We start from the raw sequence: 17088 nt of genomic DNA, 5'->3' as shown, positions 1-17088 counted from the left end.
AAGCCTTTTTGTGTTCATTCGTGCTCCATGTACTTGCACATGCTCCAGTATGTACCACTGATGAGAGGGGAAAGGAAATCAAAAAGATACAGATTGTATTTTTTGCTTTACCACAGACTTTCCCCATTTGATCCCTGTAAGCACAGTGGCTTTATTTTCATTCCTTCCTCTTTATGAGGAAAAAATACTGTTACCTACAGGACCAAGTGATCAGAACATGTCATTACCCTCTCAGAGACAATTTTATCTTCAACAATACTCCAGGGAACAGGGTTTTAATTCTGCAAGAATCACAAACAGATTTACTGCAGAGAGCCCCAGGCACACAGCCTGTGTAAGTCATAGCCCCGCATCACATGGGACAAGGACTGCTTAGGCCCCTTGTATATCACAGCTGCTCCTACCCCACTGACTTTCCTCATCACTAGGACCACAAAGGTTTTGCTGTATATAGCTTACGATAAAATTTGGCCAAGAAATGTCCCTGGCACGTAATATACAGACAATGAAGAGACTATCCAGAAGGCTGCTGAACTCAACCGAAACCCTGCCCCTGCTTTACTGCAGCAGACGTGGGGATGGCGATTCCTTTTGCTTCTTAAACAAGACTGTTGCAGGATTTCACTTCTGCTTGTTCTGAAAATCAAAGTCAGCTCTTACAGAAGGCATCTTTCCTACGTTAGAAAAGATATCTTTAGTGGTATCTATTACTTAAAGATAATTTTACTAACATGTAGATAATAAGATATATTCGTCTTATTTATACCTTACTAATAGCTGCACTAAAGTCTTCCAATATATATTACTAAAATCTACTTATTTAATCCTACCAAAACTAAAAAACAAACCTCAAACAAACAATTTTTGCCTGATTTGCCTGTTGATTCCTTGGGTTTTTAGTAGTCTAAAATGACAGAATTCATGAGAATAAAATTATTCAGAGCTCAGAAGAGCCATAATCACACCTATTATGATAAGAATGAATTTTTTAGTAAAAGCCATACATGTTCAGTTTTTAATTTGCATTTGTTCACTGTCAGATTCAGAATTATTACTGATTCAAGACTCATCCAATTATTTTAACAGCACAGAAGAACTTGTGTTTGAAAGACTATTGTTCAGTGCATTCTTTAAATACAATCCAGGTTTTAATGAAAGCAAGCATTCAGACTGTTGGAACTATTTGGATGCAGTTTAACAGTTTGATGCCATCTGACAACTGCACAAGAAGCTACTTTTCCATTTTAATTCACTTATCGGTTTCATATTAAGCAATTTCAAGGCACATTTTTAACAAAATGTTTGCATAGCTAATACATTTATTAGCATTAGAACATACCTAATCTAAAGCAAAGTTAATACTCAGTAGGGCACCATAGTTCCTTCCTTCCTTTACTTTTTTCCCTGAGTCTGGAATTCTTTTCATACAGCCCAATAGCCACCTCCACATGCTAAGTATCACATGCTGGGTTTGATTACTCCCAGAGTTTTGCTAATGAATAATTCATTTGAGTACCTTGATCATTCTCTAGTTTCATCTGAAGCTCCCTGTCCCTGCTTGCTCTTGTATTACATGGAAGTGACAAGCCATCTGTTACCTAGAGGCCCTCACAGCCACCAGGGCCTTGTTCTTTCAAAGTTACTCCATGTGGAAGAACTGGCCAAGCAGCCTCACAACTGCATCAATATGCAACATCAAGAAAACAAAGCCAGGCAAGAATGTGCAAAACTCTCAAAAGTTCTATGGCAGGAGATGCATGCCCCTTCTCAAAACTTTACTTGCACGTAATGCACTCTCAAAGCCTACCTGACCCTCCCCACTCATTACTGAACTTCAGCCCCATTCATTATTTTTTCATATCTGAAGTACTATTACTGTATCTCGGAGGCACTTTGGAAACCCACGATCGCTTGAGAATCTGGAAGCCAATCTAGAAATATGAACTCAGCTAAAACACAGTTAGAGGGCTGAAGACATGAAAACCAGAAGAGGAAAATAAAGAAAAACCCAGACAAAGTGTAGTGGTGCAAGAAGAGGTAAATTTACAAACCATAACAAGAGATGGTGAGATAATAGACAAGACTTTAATTAGAGATGTTAATTGTCTGACTACTTTTAATGGCTACTGTTGCCTGTGTGTACTACTGTTTCTAAACTCTTCTCTTGCTATAAACTAGTCTGTCAGTAAGACTGAACTGTGTTTCATGTTGTAGAAAGCACTCAGGCATGAAAGACAAAATCATATTTCTATTCAACAGTAGAGTTTAATGATGGAAATGGGGTAAGATGATTTAAACTAATTTAATTGTGCATCCAGGAAAAAAAAATCTTCTGTCTCCCTGAGGACTCATTTAGTTAAATGTGGAAATCCCATCAACCATGAAACAGATACAGTATCACACCACTGGTCCACTTCACAAAACCATTCTGAGACCTAGCGATAACACTGCTGGAAATCACTGGAGAACATGTGTTTTAGGGGAATCTTGCGACTGCAAGCCCCAGCTGGGCTTCAGGGTGGCCAAGAGAGCATTACAGGCTGGCAGGAGGAGTCCTCCCACTTACAATGCCTGAATGTACCTAGCAGCTTGGAGTGCATTAGCTGGGGAACAGGCACAGCGTATGATACACAAGCCTCATATCTGCTTCAATAATGCATGTGAAGAGCCTCTGTGACTGACTCCCTTTATGTAAATTTCACAGATTCTCTTGTGTCCCAATCAGTGATGTCAATTTGATTTTACCAAAGTGATTGCAGCCTCCATGGAAAGACCAGCATGCTCCTAAAGAGAATCTGGTCTGTTCAACACATTACTATTCAGCCATGAGAAAAATCACTGAAATTCTCCAGTCAGTTGAACGTCAGAGAGAAGGGATTGTTAAGAACAAACAAAGCCTCTAGAAGGAATGACTGTTATTTCTTCAAATGAAATGTTTCAAGTCTGAATTGTATAGTACATTGGATTTTGAAAATTACTGAACACTGACAGGCCAATATTACAGGACACTCTCTTTGAAGCTCATCAGCTGCAGGTAACGGGCAATAAAACACAGCACAGCACAGATTCTTCAGCCCTTTAAATGTCTAAAAGGATTAAGGTAAGATTTTTTGTTTTCCTTTTAGCCTCTTAAAAAAATAAGTTATCCATATGGAAAGGCAGACCAGTTTTCTTCCCTGTGTAGCTAATAAAATTTTCCATACACACAGGAACCCCTAATAAAAGATTTTAACAACAGCCTGGAGCCTGTCACTTATCAATATGAGTGGTAATCAACAGACAAGGGTTTCATTACGAATAGCTTCAAAGACTGGCAAAACTTAGAAGTGGAATTACACCTTCTATTACAGTGTTGAAAACTCAGGCAAACTGCTACTGTTCCCCAACCGGCTCACTGCAACTATATACAGCAAGATATTCCCTCAGGAAAACAGCAGCAATCAATTCCCATTCAAACAACTGTTTTCAGAGTATGGTTTTGATTGTTCTCTGCTACCATAACAATCCACATGCTACTGAACTCACTTGTATTAAACTGCAAGGCATTTGGACAAGGTATATATTAGTTTCAGAATATACAAGTCTGCAAACCACTATACATCTCTTCTACTACTGCTAGGTTGAATGTACAACTATCTAAAGTTAATCCGTGCTCTTCCAGTAATTTTTCTTCAAAAAAAAAACCTAAATTATGAACATTCCTTTTTAATTCCTCTCAGAACAGCCAGTTCTCCATCCTACCTGCTGCTTTTGCAGAAAGTTATCTGGGACCACACATGAAAAAAATAAATGGAAGAAATGCTTCTCTGAAGACAACCTTAGGCTTCCATTGTGAGCAAAGAAAACTATAAAGCAAATGGTAAAGTTTTTATGTCTACAAATAAATAAATCACTTCCAGAACAAAAGACCCCGCATCAGGCATTCTCTGAGGAGAATCCTTAGAGAACCAATTTGTAAGTGAGTGTGGTAACTCTTGCCTTCAAAGAAAAAAGTATCAGTTGTTACTTCAGCACACTTCCAATAACACTGCCTCGCTGGGCACATAAAACTATCTTGAGTTCTTTTAGAGTCCTGGGAACGTATGATTCTTTATATTGTTAAACCATCCAAATTGTAGCCAGTGAGATTGTCAGTTTGTGACCAACAACCTTCCATTTCTCGGGGTGTTATGCACTGGTATTTTAACAGATCAAATCCTAGTTAGTGGAAATACGGTGGAATGTTCCCTGCACATGAAAACACAACTCGTCTCAATCATATCTACTACAATGTAAGGCTGCATTCATCTATTACCTCAATACTTTATTTAAACAGTTTATTTTGCAAAATTAGACTTACTTTTGGTTTGAAAATAGGTTATCACACCCAAAACTGACTTTACACCATGCTGCTGGTAAAAATAACATAAGCCACTTAAAGGGACTTGCCATTTTTCCGCGATGACTTCTGCGCTGGAGGTGGCACACAGGTTTGTGCTGTTGTTAGCTCGGGACTGGCAACTTTAGTTCCATGATTGGCTTTTACCTTATCAGCCCAACTTACACCAGGAGCCAGGCGGGTGGCAGAAATGGTCACTGCAGGGTTCCTAAATGAAAGTCAGAGCTCTTTTTAGTGGCTAATCAAAGAACAGTATGGCTTGTTAGAAAACTTTGTCAGGACACTCTCTCCCTAATCTTGGTGTTCAATGAGGCAATCTGAGAGCTACTTCCAAAGACTGGAACCTATTTTAAAACAAGATATAGCAATTCTTCACAAAGCCTGTCTCCTTTTCCCTTCCCAGTTTTAAAAGTAGTTCTTGAATATTAAAGCCTCAGCAAAACCCCTATAAATTCAACACATGAAAAAAGTAAAACGCACCACAGAAACAATGAATCAGCAACTGAAGTGGTGGTGGGGGGTTTATTTCTATTAGGTAACTATTTTGATAGCCCGTTACATATTCCCAGTCACATGAAAGACAGAAAATAGTGCTGCACCAGGAGAAGAAACTCCAGGTGAGATTCCTTCTACTCAGTCACCAATGAAAGTAAATTAACAAGAAGCTAAATTCTCAGATTAAACTCTTTAAAATGTCTAATGACTAAAGAAACATTCAGCACTCTAGTGAAGGACACAGAGCTCCCACAGAAAGCATCCTCTGATAGGGAATTTTACAATCACAGAAATAAAGATGCAGTATGTACAGCCCAATGTAACAGCTCTTCTATTGCATCTTCCTGGGCCTTGCCTCATTTCATCAGTAAGCTGGATAGAATAGGTTGCAACCATTACTTTACAGGGAGTTTAACAAAGGAAGTCAAAACAAGTGCAGGTTTAATTGTAAATGCAGATCACATAAATCCATGCACATACTCTGTTCCAAGGTAAAATAAATGGATGGATCTATTTTCTATCACTTACTCAGCAAAAATTAACTGTAAATCTCAATGGACATTCTATTAACTTCCAGAAAGGTCCAAAAAACACCGACCACCTGAACTGTGAACTTCTGGATGGACAGAACTGCAGGATTTATCCCATTAATTTGCTTTTTGTAAGAAGTTGCCCTACAGCAAAAACCTGCCCAGTTTTATTAAAGTGAATGCAAGCAAACTTTTTCAGATTCGAAAATGGTAACACTGAGGAAAGACTCAATGTTCAAGAAATGTTGAACTCTCTTCCGTAACAAGAGTAACTTTATCTGCAATCATACAACTGATTTCTTTCCCAAGCTTTACAACACTGATCAAAACAGTCCACCAAACCCAGCTGCCTCATTAGCTAAAGCAAACCAAGGATAAAATAGAGATCTTGCAAGTTTCAAACAGATGTGTGGAATACCCCACATAACCAGACTGTGCACTTAAGTACAGTGAGATGTCAATTTGTCATTAACTGCTATTTTTATCAAGTCTGTCATCAGAAAAATAAGCTATCAGGAATAAGTCCATAAATTATAAAAACATGGCTGGTTGGTTGGTTTTTAATAATCCTCCTTGATCCTATGGGATGCAGTATCACTTCATGTGAGGAAACCAGCAAAAGAGGCTGAGCCCCTTACTCTTGATAGTTCCATACAGCTGAGCAAAGAGACTATCCGAAAGTGCAGCACGGAACAATGTTTCCTTTGACACACTCTCGGGTTACAGCAATTCACACTGAAAAGTTGTGATAACAAAGGTGTGTTTAATAATCAAAAATGGACTTTAATCTTTGTGATACTGATCTCTGAAATCATTTATGCCTTTGGGATCCAAGGCATTGCATGATAACAAATTCTGCATACTAAGTCTTGGAAAACACTTCTGTCATTTTAAGCTTGGTGTCTGATCACTGCATCAGTCTTCCCAATTCCTTTTAATGGAAAATAATGGACAACATTTTCTTACTCATTTTCTCTGTACGTGATTTTACCACAACCTTCTTGTTAACTCTTCTCCAAATCCTGTTCTCTTTGCATCAATACTGGTGGATGCTTCTGATTGTTCCCATTTCCAGTTTCTGCACCTTTCCTACTTTTTCTAAACTGCTTTTGGGAAGAGATGAAGATGACCAACAGTACAAGTCATTCACTATGAACTTCTACAATGATACACTACTGCCTGCTCTTATGTCCTCCATTCCTATCTTAATAATTCCTAGCATTCTGGCAAAAATTTCCATTGTGGCAAGTATCATGCATTTAAGCAGCCACCTCTCAAACGTTGTCAGGTATGTATCAATACATACATCTACAAGGAGACTGCCACTGTTGGACCGATTTTGCCACCAAACACACTGTGGTATTTTTGCAGAAATATTTCATATTCAAAATTGGAGAGAGCTCAATACTTAGAGGTACTGACCAGATGTTCTAATATTAGACCTCTGATGAGGGCATCGTAGCTACTAATGAAACAGGGTAGTACGTGGTTGAGATTCCAACAAACCAGAGCGAACTAAAATACACACCCTGAGAAAGATGCAAAACGAACATGCATGCGCTCTCCAGAACTGAAACGGCACCAGACAGTGAGGGCTGCTCAAAACTGGTGTTCATACACATCTGTGTTGAACTGCTTTCAAACATTTTAACAAGTAAAAAATACTTTATTACAGTATACAATATGTACTATGTTTTAACCAGCATCAGTTTCGCCAGTCACCAAGATCCCGATAGTCTCACTTTACATTCACTCTTTTTGACCTGTATTTACTTTTGCGCACTCAGCTGGCCATCCGCGTTGCACACACTGCCAGTTTTAAAATGCCAATTATACCTATTTTGACCTTTGTTTTGCAGTGGGATAAGCACTGAACAGACAACACAGAACACACCATTTGCATTTTAACTTCAGGTCTTTGGAATGACCAGTAATTAAATACGTCATGAAGTAAATATTAAATATTGGTAGGATTTTCTTTTACAGGCCCTGTGATTTTCTTTCATGAATGCAAATAATTGCGTATATGATTTAATAAACAGCAACCAATATATTGATTACCATAGAAAATGTGTATTCACGACCTCTGCGTCAAACGAACCCTTATTTTAGCTTTAATGAACTCATGAACTGGTTTCATACCCAAAATTTAAACTTCTTCGTGCATTTGACGTCACGCTGATTCTGTCTGTTGATGGACTTGGAATCACATGGCGTCCTGGAGACATTTTCTTTACTTCCCAGGCTAATGAAGTAGGTCTGCAAGTTCAGGAAAGGAAAGTTTCAAACTAAAATTAGCAGTAACTATCCCTCTATCAAATACCTCCAGTACAGCAAAACCTTTAGAACTGACCAAATATATCACCATCCACTTCTGTTATACTGCTGACGTACCACGCTTTGCCAGCAATAACATTTACTGATACGTAGGTACTTGCAAAGGTAACTGAACAGGTTAAATCACATAAAATGTTTTTATCCAAACAGATGCAGTCCGAGGTGGAAGACAGGGAAGCAGGAATACAGCTCATTGAAGTTTTCTTATTTTCAACTCCTGCTTCTGAAGCTGACACATGAAAATGATAACTGGCAATTCAGAACAACCCCAAACTTGCAGAACCCAGTGCTGGTGAAGAGAGATTCAGAAAAGCACTTCCATTAAGTATTTTTAAACTTGTTCCAGTACTACTAGCAGGACTGTAACAACCTATAATGGACTAATAAAACCATTCTGTCATGTTTGGTCTATTTTTTGTCTCTACCCAGGCGATGAGTGCCTGAACTCACTACTCGACAAAGCAAAATGGAAGAACTAGAGTCTATCGCTCCACAGGTACTATAGGTCTCATATCTTCTATAGGCACAAATTATACCAGCAAACCCCTACTCCTCATTTACATCTCAAAGCTAAAACTTGGGCACCAAGGCACAAACAGAGCACTAGGTACAAATGTAAGGACATCATCAGTTTTACCTTTCTGATCCTGTACTTCCAAACTGTCGTGGTTTAAACCCAGTCAGGTAATTCGTTCGCTCACTTCCCCCCCTTTTCTTGCCCTCCCCCTGCTCTCGGAGGGACGGAGAGGAGAATCGAAAAGAATGCAACTCCCACGGGTTGAGATAAGAACAGTTTAGTAACTAAGGTATAACACAAATCACTACTGCTACCACCAATGATAATAATGATAAAGGAAATAACAAGGGAAGAGAATACATCATCTCACCACCAGCCGACCGATAACTCGCCCCCCCCAGCCCGACCAAGCTCCGACCGATACCTCCTCCAACCCTGCAGTCCCCCCAGCCCTTCCGGCTGACTCCCCGTTACATCCTGGGCATGACGTGCTGTGGTATGGAATACCTCTTTGGTCAGTTTGGGTCAGGTGTCCTGTCTCTGCTTCCTCCCGGCTTCCCCTCCTCCCTGGCAGAGCATGAGGCTCACAAAGTCCTTGGCCAAACCAAAACATCGCTTGTTATCAGCTCTGTTCCCGAGCTGAAAGTCAAAACATTGCACTGCACCAGCTACCAAGAAGGGGAAAAATGACTGCTACTGCTGAACCCAGGACATTATCCACCCCTTATTCCATACCATTCACGTCATGCTCAGATCCCACATTTTCAATATACTCTTATCTTAGTGCATGGACCAGTCCCTATAAAGCTGCTGAGTCCATCTGGTCCATGATGTCAGGCTCCATCTCTTGTAACAGTCTTCCAGAGCAGGAGAGACTGTGTGCAGTGTTCACACTTGTGAATAACCTGGGCAATAGTGTCCATTGCTAGGTCCACCCCTTGATCATGAGTCCATCTCTGTGTTGCATCTCTGCTCTGATGGCCTGAAGTGCCATGGGCCCACCAGGCTTAAAATAATTCACTGTCCCCTTCAGCAGTTTCTGCAGCTTGTTGCTGGGGACTCCATACAGCTGCCTTCCATCTCCGATGCTTCCAAAGCACTGGAGGGGCCCAGTGGACTAGATACTTGCCCATACTGTCCCACACACCCTGCCACTCATGACTGTCCAGCCTTGGAGAAAACCTTTTGGCCCCCCTATATCCTCGTCTAACCGCAGACAAGACCCAAACCTGACTCTGCTTAACTTTTGAGATCAGACAAAATGGTTGTGGGTAGAACACAGTCTGTGTGTGTGCCAACATGCTGATCCCCATCACAATCAGCAGGCAGGTCCCAAGGACACCCAAAAGCCATTCAAAACCTTCAGAACTCTCAAACGATGCTGCTGTACTTGTCACTGGGGCTGGTGTAGCTGCTGTGCTTGTCACTGGGGCTGGTGTAGCCGCTGTGCTTGCCGGCTCTCCCACCGCCAGCTTCTCTTTTCCTGAGTCCAGCTCTTCCCCCTCTGCCTTGCTGGGAAATGCTGCGTGGTCTCCTGCATCCTCCTGGGGCTCGGCGGGCGGCTTCCGGGAAACGCTCTCGGCCGTCGCGGGGCTGGGCTCGGCCGTCGCGGGGCTGGGCTCGGCCGTCGCGGGGCTGGGCTCGGCCGCGGGGCTCGGCTCCTCCGCGGGGCTCGGCTCCTCCGCCGCCTTCTCCCGCTGCTCGGCAGCCCCTTCCTTCCGCTCCTCGACCGCCCCGACCTCCTCCACCGGCAGCCGTCCCCGCGCGGTCTCCGGCCCTGCTCCCGCCGCCGCTTGGTCCCCGGGGCCGCTCTTCCGGGCCGGTTCGGGTGCCGCCGGCTCCCGGGGCCGCTCCCCCTCAGCTCCCCGCAGCCTCACGAAGATGGAGAGTAGGGTGAGGGCCAGGACGGTGAAGAGCAGCCGGACGGCCAGGTACAAGTCCAAGGCCACGTCCGTCCCGTCCTGCTGCTGGAGCCCGCCCGTATTACAAGCCATTGCCATAAAGCACAGTGAGACAAGAACCTTAGCCCAGGCCCCATACTTGATAAACACTATCACAGCAAATACCGGCTCTACGTAAGTTACAACATTCTGAAGCTGTGAGATCAACAAGAACAACTCTGAGAGCCAATAAATCAGCATTGTGACGAGTGACTATTAATCCGGTCAGATCTGTCGTTATCTCAACCCTTCGTGCCCCACGTTGGGCGCCAAAAAGAACTGTCGTGGTTTAAACCCAGTCAGGTAATTCGTTCGCTCACTTCCCCCCCTTTTCTTGCCCTCCCCCTGCTCTCGGAGGGACGGAGAGGAGAATCGAAAAGAATGCAACTCCCACGGGTTGAGATAAGAACAGTTTAGTAACTAAGGTATAACACAAATCACTACTGCTACCACCAATGATAATAATGATAAAGGAAATAACAAGGGAAGAGAATACATCATCTCACCACCAGCCGACCGATAACTCGCCCCCCCCAGCCCGACCAAGCTCCGACCGATACCTCCTCCAACCCTGCAGTCCCCCCAGCCCTTCCGGCTGACTCCCCGTTACATCCTGGGCATGACGTGCTGTGGTATGGAATACCTCTTTGGTCAGTTTGGGTCAGGTGTCCTGTCTCTGCTTCCTCCCGGCTTCCCCTCCTCCCTGGCAGAGCATGAGGCTCACAAAGTCCTTGGCCAAACCAAAACATCGCTTGTTATCAGCTCTGTTCCCGAGCTGAAAGTCAAAACATTGCACTGCACCAGCTACCAAGAAGGGGAAAAATGACTGCTACTGCTGAACCCAGGACCCTTTACCATTTCCAGCACAGTTGTTCACTGCTAACACTACCAGGGAGGATAACATGCCCTCTGTGTCCTCACACAAATTCTGTCCAAAATGAAACCTTCCTGAGACCCCAGACAAACCCAAAAATTGGTTCTATTTGCTGAATCTCTGCTACAAAATAAAGTTTACTGTGAGACAGTATTTGCATGTGGATTAAAATATAGATATCAAATTACCTGCTTTGAGCATCGGCTTTTTCTAACTTCTCCTGTAGCTGTATCCAGTCAATCAATGCTTTGAAATCCCTTACATAGTTATCAAGCATCATCAGGACTTCCTGAAAAGCAACCATTACATAAACCTGAGTATTCAAAAAACCCAATCCCTCCACCTCAATAAAGGAACTGAAAATGAAGTAGGAAGTTTACTGGTCTGTAGTGTTCTCATAAAGGATAAAACCAAAGAAACCCCCTGAAAACAAAAACGCCCCAATAGTTCAGATTTTTATGTGAACAAACATTAAAACATTTATCCTATCAAAAAACACGTTTTCCAACATCTGGCCAAGCACCAATGTTTAAGGACAAAAGAGCAAAATTAGGCAAGAAGATAATTCTGAAGCATCACAGTTTCAGAAATGCTTTTGTCCGAGTTGTTTTCTTTTAAAATACACTGGACAGATTCATCAAATAAGCAAAGCTGCCTGGAAAACCTGAAAGACCTGCAGGAGACTAAACTGTCACGATTAACCTGTTTGTGAAGTAAAAATACACAAGGCAACACAAAGGCAACTGCATCAGATGGAGGGAATTCCTCCTGGAGAATCCTGGGATCCCTGCATTAGAAAAAAAATGGTTTTTACATCTCTGAAGTTCAGCAAAGCGTACCCTGTGCCTATGGACTTCCACGTGTGCATGATTTTCACCTGATGTCTGCTTGTGGACATACAGGTTAGTGACAGACATTCTGCTTTTGTGTGAGATTAGCAGCACTATTGTACTAATAAAGCACTTTATGATCGAAAGGACTCTAAGAGTGGTATTTTGAGAGGCAAAAAGAGAAAGATCAGAGCATTCCACTTGGTTTATAAAATCATCATGTTTGAGATAAACTTGCTGAGAAAGAAACCAAGGGAAACTGCAAAGTTTACATTCTCTTCTCTGATTAGCACACCTTAACAAGTGAAACAAGTCACTAACTTCATGTTCTTACTTATGTAGTAATAACATTTTCAGACCTTACAACTCCAATACCCAGATTATACTTCTTGATCATTACAAACCAACCGATTTTCTACCATTTTAAAAATTACTTCTCAACTATACAGGGTTGCCCAAGTATTTCTGCATTTGTACATAAATAACCACTGAAAGTTGTAGTCATGAACACAATTCATGGCTTGAAAGATTTATATGTTATCATAAAGTAACACAACTGGAAGGGATCTTGAGAGCAGTCTGGCCCATCCTGTCTTCCCTGGGTAGGATTAAACATATACTATGAGAAATGATGTGGATGTGCTGGAGTTTCATTCAAAACAGTGCAAAATCTTGATTAAGTAGTTAGACTCTCCTAAACTGTGGGTTGGTCTCTAACAAAATGAACTGTTTTGGAAAGACATATAAAATTAACCTGACTTCAGACTGTATCGGGAAAAATTCATACACAGAATGCCAGGAGCTGAACAGTAGGAAACTAAAAGAGTTGTTTCTGATAAAAATATCCTGAACTTTCAGAAATTATTGACTGTATCAGTTTGGTCAAATGTACACGTGCAATCATTACAGAAAGGTCCAATTACATGCAGAAGCAATAAAAAAAACAAAGGTAAACTGGGATCCTGCAGTCTTTACTCAGGCAGTACTGCCTATTGCCATTTGTTCACAGCAAAGCACAGCAATTAAACTCTTAGCTTGGTTCCCTGATCAAACTACAGTTGTCTACTGTCAATGGTAGAGAAAGGAGCGATTCTTTACCATGTAAGGAGCTAGGAAATCACTTATATTCCACATATAAACTCAAAAATAATTTACTGAATGTAGCATAAGGCACCCTCTCAGCACATGAATGCATTTCTAAGGGAGACAGTTTGAGATCACATCAATTGCAAACAGAAGCTGTCATAACTACTCTTCCAAAGACAAGAAAAATGTGTATTGTACTCTATAAATAGACAACATGCCGAAAATAATCCACACATGAAGTTTGATTTCGATAAAAACTTACATCAGCTTCACACACAGTGTTAAAAATACAGACATAATTTTATGGTACAGGGAAATCACAAATGACAAAGTGCTGCGGTCTTGCAAACTCTTTACTATGTCAAAGGCATATCAAAGCAAATAATTATTTACTTCAAATATTTTGGGAACCATTACAAATGCAAATGTTTCGGTTCTTCTGTGTAAAATACAGATTTTAACAGTAAAACTTCAAACACTGAAAACACTCTACTACGCTGCAGGTAATGAATGCACATTTTTCCACAATCATGTTCTATTCATCTTTACATTTAATTATCCTTTTAATAGAAAAATGACCTCTAATGCATGAAAATGCTTTTTCATATAACTCAATGGATGTTTATTCATTTTGTTTAACACAAATGCAAGTCTGAAATTCAGCTTCAGTTTTCACATAAGTGTTCTTTTAACTAGTATGTCTGACAGACAAGGAACATATGCTGGTTCTTCTAAGGGAACAGTCACCAGAAAGTCAAACACAAGGGAAATCAAACAGAACAGCAGTGCCGATGCAAAAGTTGCTCTTTGTTTTGAAATACTCCATAAAAAAGCTAACAAAAACCTTTCTTACCAGGCCGTTGGGTTTACAGCACCCAAATAATTGTTAAATAAAGGCTGCCACAAGAAATGAACAAGTCAAGTATTTTTGCCAGGTTTTTTTTCCGTTTCACTAATAAAATTTCAGCCTTCTAATTCAATTCATGTCCATTTAGGTTAGCCCATACTAAGTTGTGCTGACTGTTACTAACAATAAGAGCACAGAAAGCAAAATTCAATTCTGAATCATTTGCTTTTCAAGTCTGCCACTGGGCTATTCCTCACCAAAAAAAAAAGCAGCAATCTGACTATGAGTTATATTCCTGGAGTTTGCTGGTGCAGGATAAAAATACAGTAAATGGCTTAACCTATTTTAAGGAATGTTTAGCTACACATTATCAGAAATGATCAGAGCAGAACCATGCAGCTGTAACCCGAGTCATGTTTTATGAACAAGGGAATACAAACAAGACAAGCAGCTGGAGTGGCCCCATATTCACTGATGCACATCTTTCTCCCTAAAGCTATGAGGGCCATTTTGTCAAGCAGGATGAAGCAGAACAAAAGTGGCTCTGAAAGCGTCGTTACAGGCATCCAGATAACTACATATAGATGTACAGCTAAAATTACCAATTAGTTTACCAATTGGCTGCAACGGATTCGATTGGTTTGTAATTAATTCTAGTTACTGGCGCGTAGAGCAGGACGGTTGGCGCCATCCCTTTGTCCTCCTGACACACAATACTGGTGTGCAGGGCTCTGGGGTCCTGGACATCAATACAGCTCTCCAGCTCACCTACGGTACTGAGTGTAGCAGATATACCCTGCGGTGCTGAAGCAGTGGAAACTTGTACCACTTGAGAAGGTGCTGACAAAAGGGAACCTTTATGGGTAGACTACGGCTGCACTAGAGTCAAAACAATTTTAAATCCCATTATTTTTCAAGGTCATATCCATCCCATACAACTTTTAAAGGGCCAGCTCAAGCTAAAGAAGAAAGCAATACTGTTAAAAAACAACACTTAAAGGAAAATCAGTGACATAAACCTAAAACCACTCACATTACGGCTCCTGTTTCTTTCTCCACGCTGTTCATTTCTCTGATCAATACTCCCGTACATCAAAAAGCTCTTTTGGTGCTTTTCCTTCTTTCCTCCAGCTCTCAGTCATTACTTTGGTCTGTATGTATTTATCTTAAGAGTTGTCCTCCTCATCTCTTCAATGGTGTGATCATATTAATGATTTTGCAATCAGCAAGAATCTCTAACATACAGAGTAGCTACATCAAAATAATCCTATATTCCTGAATTAGGGCAATCTTGACTTGGGTCCTAGACAGGCCTATTATAATCCTTAAGAAAAGAAGTTTAGTATGTTTGGAAATCCTGTTAACAACTGAAACATCATCTTCGCCACTTATTCTCCCACTCTCAAACAAGGAGGAGGAAAACAGGGAAGCATGGAAGAGTGCAGGATTTTAAGGCTACTACAACTCAAAATAGTAGAATGCATGTCAGAGAAATTAACTCAGTCACCACACCTGCACTTTAGATTATTCCTAAGGCTAGAAATATGTGCTTTATCTTACAAACTATGCACACTTTATATTGGTTCTTTATCTATGCCACATATTTTAGAGTACGTATTTATCAAAATACACTCCATTTTCTATTGTACTGGAGCACATTTATAGCGGGCAACCTAAATTCCTTCTTGCTCTCTTCAGAATTATATTGTTAAGGTTAACTGGATGTTTCAGTTCTTTGACACCAAAACTGCTTCCAAAAACTCCTTGCAGCCTTTTTCATACAATTGAATTACAAACACTTAAAGCCAGCTCTCGGGTGAGGTTAAATAAAAATGATTGCCAAAGCAGTTCTTACATCTTTGGGGAGGGATGAGAGGAAGCAGCTTCTCTAGCCAAAGGACTCTCGTTATACCAACTTCAGTACATGGCAGATAGTATTTAAAACAAACAAACAAACAAAGACCCTAAAACAGATGCAGAGGAGAAAACCAGAATCATTTACCTGTAATGTAGAATTCTCCTTACTGGTGTGTGCTTTGTTAAAAAATCTCACCCTAGCTTTGCAGAAGCTACTAAAGAGCAAACTCTAGATAGTAAAGCTGCAGGAACACATGGCCTCTTAGATGTGTGTATGTGTATATAAATATATATATAGGATTATCCAGACTGCCTGTCCTTCACTGTTGACACATCTGCACAAGATGACAACAATGAAAATGTAAATGTCAATTCATTTAGAAAGAGACATAAACATTCTCTGCCTAAAGATCTCCAATTCCAGCAATAGAAGACATGCATTTTTTACAAGTTTTGACTCATACAATTTGAATACATATTCCATAAAACCCTACTGATCTGGAAGACTGTCCTGTGAGAAACACAGAAAAAGAACTGTAAACAGTCTAATACAAACGTGATCCGCTCAGACTTTCAGGGAAACTCACAGAATCATAGAATAGTTAGGGTTGGAAAGGACCTTAAGATCATCCAGTTCCAACCCCCCTGCCATGGGCAGAGACACCTCACACTAAACCATCTCACCCAAGGCTCACGTCATGATCACCCTGGGTTTACAGAAGAAAATCCATTCTACCCTGCAGAATGGAGTTCATTCCATGCTGAAATTCTCATTCTAACTGGAAATGTTCTAGGGGTTCAAAGAATGAAGACATCAGTACAACATACTAAGTTAATGCTGCAAATAGTTACAAAATTGATAGAAACACACTTAACAGAGGACTCTAGTGGGGAAATTGGGGAAATTACTAGCAATGAAAAGAATTTAGGTGCAAAAAGTAGAAGATGCTTTTAAATAAAATCAAAACTTCTCCTGCAAAAAAAGTAAAATGGACAGAGTTCAACTGGCTCTTATCAGCGGAAATAGGATCAAGATCCTGTCCTGATCAACTTGGCCATTATACTGAATTATTGCTGATTTCCTTTTCACTGACATTAGGAAAATCTTGGGTTTCTACCTCCAGCTCCAACACATTTAGAAATGGTTTTATTTTCCTGGCTGTCTTAAAAGCCAGTAATCAGCCTGGATGACCACAGGTCTCAGTCTGCCCGCATAGACTGAATTCATTAGAACTGGCATGCCCAGAACCAAGAGCAGCCCTCACAAGATGTTCTCAGCAAGAGACTCTAATGAAATAAGTTTCCCCCTCCTTCTGGGAGGCCTTCAATCAATTCATACTCTCTCAGATATCACCCTGATCGGAAGGCCTCAACTAAAGTTGTTTCAGCTGGTTTTC

At 40.9% G+C, this 17088-nt stretch overlaps 1 protein-coding gene across 2 annotated transcripts in view; it reads right to left on the bottom strand.

The window, feature by feature from the left end:
* SCAPER (S-phase cyclin A associated protein in the ER) overlaps positions 1-17088 on the bottom strand; it is a 149483-nt gene that overhangs the window by 113211 nt on the left and 19184 nt on the right. For both annotated transcript variants that reach the window (XM_062612238.1, XM_062612239.1), the window contains exons 6-8: positions 11260-11360; positions 7546-7662; positions 4429-4586 (exon numbers count right to left, since the gene is read on the bottom strand). In XM_062612238.1, the coding sequence (XP_062468222.1) occupies positions 4429-4586; positions 7546-7662; positions 11260-11360 (376 nt within the window). The remainder of the gene's footprint in view (positions 1-4428; positions 4587-7545; positions 7663-11259; positions 11361-17088) is intronic.

The sequence above is a fragment of the Pezoporus occidentalis genome, unplaced genomic scaffold (genome assembly GCF_034315485.1).
Source record: "Pezoporus occidentalis ecotype Australia unplaced genomic scaffold, CSIRO_AGI_Poc_V1 ctg159, whole genome shotgun sequence".
In the NCBI taxonomy this organism is placed as follows: Eukaryota; Metazoa; Chordata; class Aves; order Psittaciformes; family Psittacidae; genus Pezoporus; species Pezoporus occidentalis.
Note: the sequence above shows the minus strand (reverse complement) of the source record. Positions and strands in the feature narration are given on the sequence as shown.